Genomic DNA, 10451 nt, shown 5'->3' on the forward strand with positions numbered 1-10451 from the left:
TTATTTTTTTTTCTTTTTTAGTCAAAGTATATGTTTGTTATCTTTTCTTTTTGTTTTTCAGCTTCAGTCATTTTATTTTTTATTGTTTATTTTCTTCATTGGCCCTCTTATAAAAAGTTTTTTGTGTTTTAAATTTTATCTTTAAATTACAATTTTTTATATATTGTTTTTTTCCAATTCAGTTCTTGTTTTTTTGATTTGTTATTTTTACACTTTGATCTTTTATTAATATTTTATTAATATTCAATTTAATCATTCAATCAAAGTATATGCTATTGTTTTTTTTTTTTTTTTTTTTGCAATTTTTTTGATTTTTTTTTCCCTTTTGTTAATTGTTTTTTCCTCTTAAATTTTAAAATGCCCTCAATTTATATTAAAAAACACATTTAATCAGCTTACATAGCCGGTATTTTTTTGAAAAAAAAAAGAGACTACGGCGAAGCAATGCGTTAAATGGCTAGTATGTACAAAACCTTGACATGGCGTGCATTCTTAACAACATTACACTTTTTGTTAGAATCTGCAAGGATTATTCAGAGGCATTGAATTAAAGATAATCAATTCCTATCCGCAGTAGGAAGATTAATATATATATACCAGAAAAACTTGCGTTTGCGCGTGGACAAGCTCAGAAATTGTGCAGAAAACAAAATAAAACCGTATACAATTCCGGTGAAAACTTTATGGTTCTGCCGGTGTTTCTGTTGTTCCGGCTGCCTTCCTATCAAGCAAAGGCGTTGTGTTCGATCCGTCAGCTGTAGTCACTTCAGGATGCTCACTTTCTTCATCAAATCTATCCACGCTGTGCAGAAATATACCTGTCGTAGAGAAAAACGATGAGTTTATGCAACTCTGATACACCATTGACGAATCGCTATGAACAATTACCTATAAACCATATCACAGCTGCTGGAAACAAAATGGACGTCAGAATAAGAGCAGTCTTCCTCCAGTTGTTAGTTTGATCCTGCAAGATATTTTCCACTGTTGAGGTTGAGGAGCTCAAATAATCATCATAAAATAAAAATATCAATCCAATCTTAACGATGTGAAAGTTAAACTTCACAGGTTGAGATGCTGGGAAGGTATAAACTACAACAAATCAGGTGATATTGTGATAGATGTATAGCCCCAAATTCGAATGAACTCTCTCTAAGATTATTCTGTAGTTTGAGAAATATGCTCACGGGAAAGAACTAAAGAACTAGGACCATGCTTCCTTTTTTCTTTAAGATTAATGAAAATCCTACAATTTCTTTTCTTTTTTTGGGAGAAAACAGATGCATGCATGTTTATCTTTTCTGAAAAAAAAAAAACATCAGTTCAGCAAAGCACATCGTTCAAACAAGAATTGAATCTGTGAAGGCAAACCTGGAGAACACCAACAAGTGGTGAGGAAGGCACATCTCCAAAGAGGTGAATTGCAACAGTCGAGATAGCCATAGATATTGGTCTCATACTTGGTTTAACACAGTGAAGACATATGAAATTTACAGGAGCCTGGAAAAGAACACAAATATTTGGTACAGTGTTAAAAACACGTGCAATATAAATGCTAAACGTATAACAGATGCTAGCAGCAAAATCTAGTACCTGAGTTGCAAAGACAAATAGTTCACCAATAGCAAAAAGAGCAAGGAAGGGATACATGTTCTTAAAACAGAAGGCACTGAAACAAAATATTGCCCCGGCAAATGTAACTGCTGAAAGAAGCTGCAAAGAGTTCAACAATTTCAGAGAAAAAAAGAGTTCAATAGTTTTAGAGACATAAACCAATTCAAAGCCAGATATTTAAACAGCCTAGAGCTATTTTGAAAATTCTGAGTCTCGTTAATACCGAAAGTAAGCGCAAGCTATTACTTCAATCAGCTGTAAATTATTGACACCTTTGTTCTCCTTAGTATCATTCATGATCATCCAATTAAAATTACTAGGTCTTGAGAGCAAGGATATTTAAAATACTGGATGAACAGGAGGGTATTAGTTGAGAAAAGGAGTTCACTAGAAATGAAAATAAATAAAAACCGAAAAGATACCAAACACCATTTAGCAATTAAACAAGACAAAATAGTGGATATTCCATACTTATCAGCATAGCAGCTCAACTTAAACATATCTTAGAACATTCCCTTTATGTGCAAGACTACGTACCTTAAAAGCATTAGAAATTGTGGAATTTATGAGATCCAGAACATAACCCCCTGCTAGTGTGCCAACTATACCACAGACTATGGTAATTCCTCCAAATATCAGATCTGCATTGCTCTGCAAAAAACCCACTTCAAGTAGAATAAATACATCATAAACTCTCACTCTCAACTTTTTGCGATAGTTTATTTTGAAATTTTTTTACCTTTAATATAAAAGTAATGAGATGGAAACAAAAAAGAACATTTATGTATTGGGAAGTGTTATCAGTGCTTTTTTATACTTCATGTCGTTGCCACATCAAATCTGAAAGCTTACCATGTTATAAATGCTATAGCCTGCTTTAGGTCCCCAATATGAATATGCACCAAGGACGAAATTGTATATTATGTAACCTAATAAAACAAGCCAGATACTGTTCAGGCAATAAGTTTACATAGATGTAGCAAATCAGCATGATTTCAGAGATGGTAAAATTGCAGATGTCCTGGAAAATACTCATAATGAACAAACTTTCCAGAAACTAGCTGAGAGTTGACTATCAAGGCAGACATTTAACTAAATAAGACCAGAAAAGACAGTAGGAGCACAAGAAATTACTTTTAACCTGACATTTTGGTTTTCGTAAAGAAAAGACTAGCTGAAAAGTTGATGGTTAACATAAAGTAGTGTGAAAAAGAATACCTATAACATTCACTACATAAACCTTGTCAAGCAAAAGCACTTTCAAGTCTTTCATAAATCTTGAGAATTGCTTCAAATCAACAAATGCACATTTTGACCTGCAACAAATTTAAATCCAAAAAATCACCTACATATCCCAACTTGGATGTGCACGTGCACACACGCGCGCGCACTCACAATGATGTATAAAAAATCTAAATCGGAAAGATAGCGATATATCTATTACAATATGCAATCTATACCGCACATGTTATGAGCTAAGGACAGTTAAGCTCACTTGGAAGATTTCATTGAGCCTTTGACAACAGAGACATCTGTATCTGCTTTCAGATGTAAACACAGTTAATAGATTACGAGAAAAAAATCTTTAATTTATTAGAAACTAAATAACAGAACATAGAGGCACATTAAAAATCCCAAAAGAAAGGGCCTTTGAAAAAGAAATAGATGATAACCCAGTCCACTTGCTCTTCCGTCATGAAAATTTAAACGGTATTGTATGAGGCTGTACTTGGGTGCCTAACGTGATACATAACTCTAGAGATTTTTATCCAACCTATTGTTCCTTTTTGAATCCATCACAGTATAAACGTTATCATCTATTTCTGTTGCTTCTTTCCAAATCCATGGTTGTCTAGCCACATGCTTCAAGAAAGTGTTTAAAAACCTCATTCAATTGCATTTCTTTAGAGTTCATTATTTTCTGTGAGATTTTCAAGTGTGAGTGATCAGGTGAGATGGCTTCTCTTCAAATCTTGACTTATTTATTCATTTCTTTAAAATCAGAAAACGTATGGATTATACAAAATAATAAGATTCCATATTATCATTACACACAGCACCTTGAACTTCCAAAGAAGCTGTCTCTATGGATGTCAGCGCTTTGGTAGATTCAGCAGGAGCAAAACCTGTACCAGTAATTTTTTATGAGCAGCTGCAATTATCTTCAACTCAAAAAACCAAGATGTAACAAACTCTCACCTTTCAACTGCAAAGGTTTCATAACAAAACCTAAAACAGCAAATGGAAGCATCAAAACCGCCTCTCCAAAGAAAGCGTAGCGCCAATTGAAATGGTCACCAACCTAATTGAGAATAAGAGAATACAGTTATATAGTAACCACAGGTGTTGACAGTTTCAAAGCAGATGAAATATGACATAAATTTTTAATATGAACTACTAAGAGCTGGTCCTTTCCTCAGAGTAATTCTTTTCTATTCTCCATATGTAATTGAGATTTTCTTTGACGAAAAGAATCTTAACAATCAAATAATAAGCTTACCAGTCCACCATATACGTAGCCGGCGGCGTATCCAGTTGGTATAAACATGTAAAACATTCCAAGCCATAAAGTTTTCTGACAAAAACGCAGGGTGTAAAACACAGGGTCAGAGCAGATGAAAGTTGATGGGATATAACAACACAAGAAGGAAGTATATCACACAATAAAACAAAATCCGCTACTTTTTACACCTTCTGAGAGCATTTCAACTTAATTTCTATTCATTTGAACTTTTGTTATTGTGAAATATTAAAGCCAAGTTGAAATTAAAATTTTTATATAACCTCTACTGAATTAAAGGGGGCCTAACCTGATAAATTTAACATGTGTAATTTAAAAATTAGTTATTGTCCATACAATATGCACGAGTACTTGCCTTGTTAATAAAGATTTAATAACCAACAATTTATCAACATAGAATAAATAATTTTGTAACAATGTAAAAACAAATAAAGAAAAACTCCAAGCACTACTTTAACATGTCGTTAGGGACCTAATTTCACAGCCTCATGTCTAATAAAATTATGGAATTCTATTTATTTCTTATGCACTTAGTGAAATTTGTCCAACTTAATTTTAGTTAATTTCTTACTTTTGACATTGCGGCCAAAACACTGTTTGTCCAAATTTTAATTTTTTTGTTTAAAATTATTTTTTCTAGTATTATTAAATCGTTTTGATATATTGATGTTAAAAATAAATTTTAAAAAATAAAAAAAATATTTTAATATATTTTTAAATGAAAAACAAACTATGACCGTAATAACACTTTAATTGTAACGGGAGTTGAAAAAAAAAATCAAAACATTTGATAAGTGGACTTGCAACAATGCATGCAATTGGTGATAATGTCTTAACTGAATTAGAAGACGTGTCAACACTAGCGAAGTCACATAGTTTTCCAGCATCTGTGTATATTGTTACATGTACATGTATGTCAAATAATTTTTTTAAAATGTTAGAAAAAATATTAAGAGCATCAAAAATATTGTGTTATTAAATCTAGTTTAGTGGATTAATTTTGAAAACTTGTAACCTAATTTTTTATTTATTTTAAGTTTCCAATTAAATCTCGTGAGAATTAGCTCAAATTAAATTGATTGATTTCATGAAACAAAATGCAATATTGATGATCGGTAAAAACATGGCTTTAACTTTTAACAAAACTTCAAAATAATAATTTTTTTCAAAAAATTTATTAAGACAATGACAGATTAGATCGATCTCAGTCCTCAAACAAATTGTGTCATAAACTCCATTGAGTTTAACAATTTGTTTTCTATAAAGTATATATTTTTTAATTATATGACAAACAAATATATATATATATATAGTCAAAACATCAACCTAAAATTAAAAACTTATTTGAAACAATGACAGCCCTAAATAAATAAATAAATCATACAATTTATTTTCCAATTAATCTAATATTAAAGAATAAAATCAAGAAAAAACTATTAAAAATAATTAAAGGACAAAAAAAAACATATTTGGCCAGTGAGTGAACTCGTCAAATCTATTAACCAAGTAACCCTGGCTGGCACATCAAACCTGTGAACTGAGTTATAAACTCTAGTAGAGTTATAATTTTTTTTTCAAAACTATTTTTTTATTTAACTACATGATAAATATATATATATATGATCGGAAAATAAAACATCATCCTAGTATTGAAATGCTGTAAAAAATTAAGCGACAAATAAAGATCAAAATATTTAACATCGTAACACGGGTAATTTACCTTATTGTGTTTAATGAATTTCTACTTGTAATAGAAAAACACATAGAATTTATAATAGAAACCGACACACACATAAAATTTATTAAATAAAAACAAAAAACAAATACAAGGCTGCACATACAAAAAATCTAATATAAAAATCAATATTTTAAAAAGAAAACAAATTTAATCTATGTAAAATTAAAAAAAAAATCACAGATAAATCATACATACCTCTTTAAAAACTAAACATACCTAATATCATTTAAAAATCATCACAAACTAATTAAAATATAAACCAAAAATTTATTGGAAAAAAAAATCAACTAATGCTTTATTTTTATAAAAAAAATCAATTTGTTTTAAAATCAGGCTAGCCTAATGCCTGGCCCAATCAAGCAACGGCCCACAAGCGGGCCTATATTTTTTTAAGTTAAAAAATGGGAGACTCAAATGAATATTTGACAGAAATTTTCAATCCACTACCTATATTACCAACTTTTTTCATTTTAGTCCCCTTTCTTTAAATTCAACCCTCCCATACAAAAAAAAATAAAATGCGATTGGGCTCAACTCAAATGAATTTTTAACAGAAATTTTTAATGCACCACCTATGTTACCTATTTTTTTCACTTCAATCTCTTTTCTTTTAATTTAACCCTCCCTCATAAAAAAAAAAAAAAACATGCAATTGGGATCTAATCCAGTTTTAAAAGAGTTCAATTGTGTTAAAAAAAAGAGTTCACGGACCAAATTGAAGATTTTTAAAAATTATACTGTTGTAATTCACGGTAAAATGTGAGGGTAAATAGTGTTTTTATAAACAGTATAAAATACCACCCGTTTTAGCTTTATGTAAGGATGATTCCACAGAAGAAAGTAATGCAAAGTTAACAGAAATAAAACATAATCATCAATAATACATAATTTGGCATGATCTAAAAGAAAGAAACGAAACCTTGGCTGGAGGGGCGTTATCATCGATAAAAGGGGCTGCAAGACTTATAAATGAAGCCTCACCAACACCGACTAGCCTAAAAAAGGAACAAAACATCAGAACTATGGTTCATCATAAAGCAGCTTATCATTGTCATGTGCAAAAACTGTTCTTCCTGTATAAAAGGAAATTTTATTTAATTGTTTAGTGAAACAATATTACGAAGAACAGCACAAGATAGATAATGTACTTACATGCGGCAGACTGTAATGCTCCAGAAGTTAATTGAAAAACCACAACCAACTACGGCAACTGTCCAAACTGATAATCCAACTCCAATGAGCCTAAATGGATTCACGCTGCAAATTTTCATGAATGCATAAGGGCTCAATAAAGAATTAAATCAATGAGAATTAAATCATAATCTAACTTCTATTCCACAAATTATAAAAGAGACCAAGAAGTCGAATACTCTTTCCTTCAGTTCTACGTGGTTGTCAATGCAACAACAATGCATAAATGCAGGTAACTTGCTCCATTACACCATATCAAGAAACAAGACAATGAACTGTCCACACTGCCTGCTTGACTGCAAAATGCCAAGCCGGTACTTCTACGCCACAAGATGATAGTTCCAGATCCATTGAAGCCCTAGAGGAACTTATTTTTGGGTTTTTATGCATATCTAGTTCTTACAGGATGACTGTTGGGAGATCTTCAGTTTATGAGAAAAGATGCTCTTGGCAAGACAATTTACCAAACACACACTTTAGCAATAAAATACATAAATTTAACATGCATCAGGTAAGGTTTCTGACCAGTGGTTTGGTCAGTTAGTTTTTCTTCTGACTTAGATTAGCTCGCCTTCCTCTTTGCCCCACTTTCTAAACCCTAATTTATAATCTGATAAACTGGCAAACAACTTTTGTTGCCTATTTCTTGATCCAGCTCCATGAAATCTACATAAATTTTGAACTTGAAAACGATGTACGAGGGAAGACACCTTTTATTAAATGGGAAATCTTAAGCATAGCATAATTGCTGCTTCATAGGCATCGGTGCTTAGGAACATCACAAAATAGGGACACTATTCCTAACTTATACATCCCGAGGTATTATGATGGCTATTCCTAGACAAATAGAAGTAAACTTCATGCGACAGAAATGTTTCAGGCATGCTTATCCGAGGTCCCCCATTGCCATTCTAGGACCTGTCATCAGCATATTTGAACCAAAAGCCTATCCACCAGTGCATTTTACTCACGGGCCATCATATCAATTAAATGTTAGTCTCTCCAATAATTGACCATGTTTTCATTTGAAAATTAGTAACCTTTAGTGGCCCTTTCTTTTCTGCACCATCCATCTCCCTAGAATCATATATATTGAAGTTTTACTTCCAACAACAGTAATTCATCATTAAGCTAGGATGAAAGAAATAGAAGCTCATTACCTCTTTGCTAATGATGCAAATATTGGGCAAGCCAGGAGAAGTCCAACCATGAAAGCTGAGGATAAAACTCCATCTTCAAAATTGCTCAGGTTAAAATCCCCTCTATGAAAACCAAGTAACTAAAATTAGTCAGAATGTTTTTTTTTCCAGCAAAATAGTATCTATGCTTGCTATTTCCCGTCAACAGTTGGTTACAGATTAGGCAAGCACAAATACAACGTATACAAGGAATAAAGCAGAATGTATCGAAGTTTGACACCCCGGCCACTTAACAGCAGAAGTGAAAGGACACAATTCAGAATCTGGTTTCTCAGTCTCTAAAACTTTCACCTTACAGGTTAAGTAAGGAACAAATTTAGCATACTTGTCTTGTTACTAATACTTACTTTTATCTTTTTGGTTTTATACAAAATGCAAATATAGTTATCATATGCTTATACACCTGTTAACTTTAAGGATCTTTACTTTGAGGGGACGGACAGGCACTTTCTTTGTCGAAGTAAAAAATAATGGAACGCTAACATTTTAAATAAGCCTACAATGTCCAATCTGTTTCTATTAGAGAGCACATTTAAAAACGGAAGATCGGCCATCATGTAAAATTAGCATTTCTTCCCCCAAGAACAAGGAAGGAAACAGTGGCCGCAATCACCAAATCCTCAAAAAGAAAAAATAACTTGTATCAGGCTCAAACAAAAGCATCCAAATAGATCTTACTGTATTCCTCTGCCGGATGTGCATGTACCACTTTTTGAGCAGCTTCCACGACTCCCATTGACACCATTGCTTGCAATCGCTCCTCTATCCACATAATTTATCAAGTTGATCACACAAAAGATAACTAGCAGCCTGTAAAGCGAAAATTACAGAGTTCATTAGGCCTCATTTAGCAACTAGAAAGCAAAAAACTTCAGATTTGGGCCACAAAATTTGCAATTTATCCTGGAACAAACGTTCCCCCAATCTCGGAACGACCACAAAAATTAGATTAAAAAAAGCACAAGCAGCGTATCTGGGTTCAAGGTCCGTCGTCACGAATAACACGGCACGTTAACATATCCAATAACTAAAACAAAAGGGGTAAAAAATCAATAGCGGTGTCATGTTTTTAACAAGACTTTTCCTATAAATGCAAAAAAGTTGAAATTCAATTGCACAATTTGCCAATATTTCCCTCATGATGTATGAAAAATCTAAACAGGCATCACCTCAACAACTACAGAAACCTTAATCCAAATTATTTTTTTTTTTAAAAAAAAAAAAAAACTAATACTAGCACAAAAACGTAAAAAATCAATGTTTTAATACCCAAACAATCCATCCAGTCATGCATAAAAAATATTCATATACATACCCAAAATAAGATATTTTTTGATCTTATTCTAAAATATCCAAGAAAACCCACAACCCAGAACCAAAAACTGAAACTAAAAAAATGCTGTTCAGGCCTCAACGTTCAAAACCCATAAAAAAAGGTACCTTTCTGGAGTGAACCATGAAGGTTTAGGAGGTGATAATAATGCAGTAGAACTACTCGCCATCTCTATGACCACAGTTCGGTTGTTTCTCTTAAAGCTTATAGGACTGCATGACAAGCTGAATGGCACGCAACGCTAGTTTCTTCTTAATGATGATCACGACACGAACACACAAACTAATTGGACCTGAGCGGTTGAAAGAAATTACTTTTCCTGCCAGTGTTTCGGTTCCTTAACACGAAAGTTTTTTCGTGTTAAGAAACCAAATAAAGAATGTAATAAAGAGGTGGTAGGTGGTGGATATCGTGACTATTCTTTTGAATGGTAGTTAGAGAAAGAAGGGGAGAGAGAGAGAGAGATTTTACTTGATCCCTCCCCTCTGTCCCTCCCTTTCTCTAAAAAAGCATCTTAAGCCAGGTTATTAATTTTTTTTTTTTTTATTGGCTTAAATGGCGAGAGGGGTTTTTAGTAAATTAAATTAACTTTTTCTCAACATTAAGGGGTAAAAGGTTTTGGCTTCAAGCGATGAGAAAAGATGCTTACATTACCGCTCGCTTAGTAATGATTTTATTGTTAAATCTATCGAAAACGAATCTGGAATCTGGTAGTTTATTCCTTGATTTTTTTCGAGTTTGGGTTTGGATCTTCTGTGTCAGCCTCATTTATGTGCCTTGGTTTGTTGACAGAAGATGGCAGTCAGGGTTGACACGTCAACAGATAATAATGGGGCAATTATGATTTCGTGGGTA

General features: G+C 32.6%; 1 protein-coding gene across 1 annotated transcript; it reads right to left on the reverse strand.

The window, feature by feature from the left end:
• Positions 1–547: 547 nt before the first annotated feature.
• LOC118051816 (probable sphingolipid transporter spinster homolog 2) lies at positions 548–10109 on the reverse strand. Its single transcript, XM_035062540.2, has 16 exons — positions 9704–10109; positions 8942–9073; positions 8225–8326; positions 7026–7130; positions 6793–6868; positions 4115–4189; positions 3814–3916; positions 3675–3740; positions 3110–3152; positions 2833–2930; positions 2467–2543; positions 2152–2265; positions 1594–1713; positions 1372–1500; positions 889–967; positions 548–818 (listed from the first exon to the last, which is right to left on the reverse strand). Exons 1-16 carry the CDS (start codon positions 9763–9765, stop codon positions 682–684), a joined length of 1518 nt encoding a protein of 505 aa, XP_034918431.1. The 5' UTR covers positions 9766–10109; the 3' UTR covers positions 548–681.
• Between the last annotated feature and the right edge of the window lie 342 nt (positions 10110–10451).

This window comes from Populus alba, chromosome 11 (genome assembly GCF_005239225.2).
Source record: "Populus alba chromosome 11, ASM523922v2, whole genome shotgun sequence".
Taxonomy (NCBI): Eukaryota; Viridiplantae; Streptophyta; class Magnoliopsida; order Malpighiales; family Salicaceae; genus Populus; species Populus alba.

Bases quoted from the DNA above. Each gene is read 5' to 3' on its own strand.
- LOC118051816 (XM_035062540.2), bottom strand. From the start codon at position 9,765: ATGGCGAGTAGTTCTACTGCATTATTATCACCTCCTAAACCTTCATGG. The intron at 3,917-4,114 runs GTAAGCTTATTA...ATTCTCAATTAG, and splicing joins GCTACGTATATGGTGGACTG to GTTGGTGACCATTTCAATTG. The intron at 2,544-2,832 runs GTATTCTTTTTC...TTGTTTTATTAG, and splicing joins TTATGTAGTGAATGTTATAG to GTTACATAATATACAATTTC.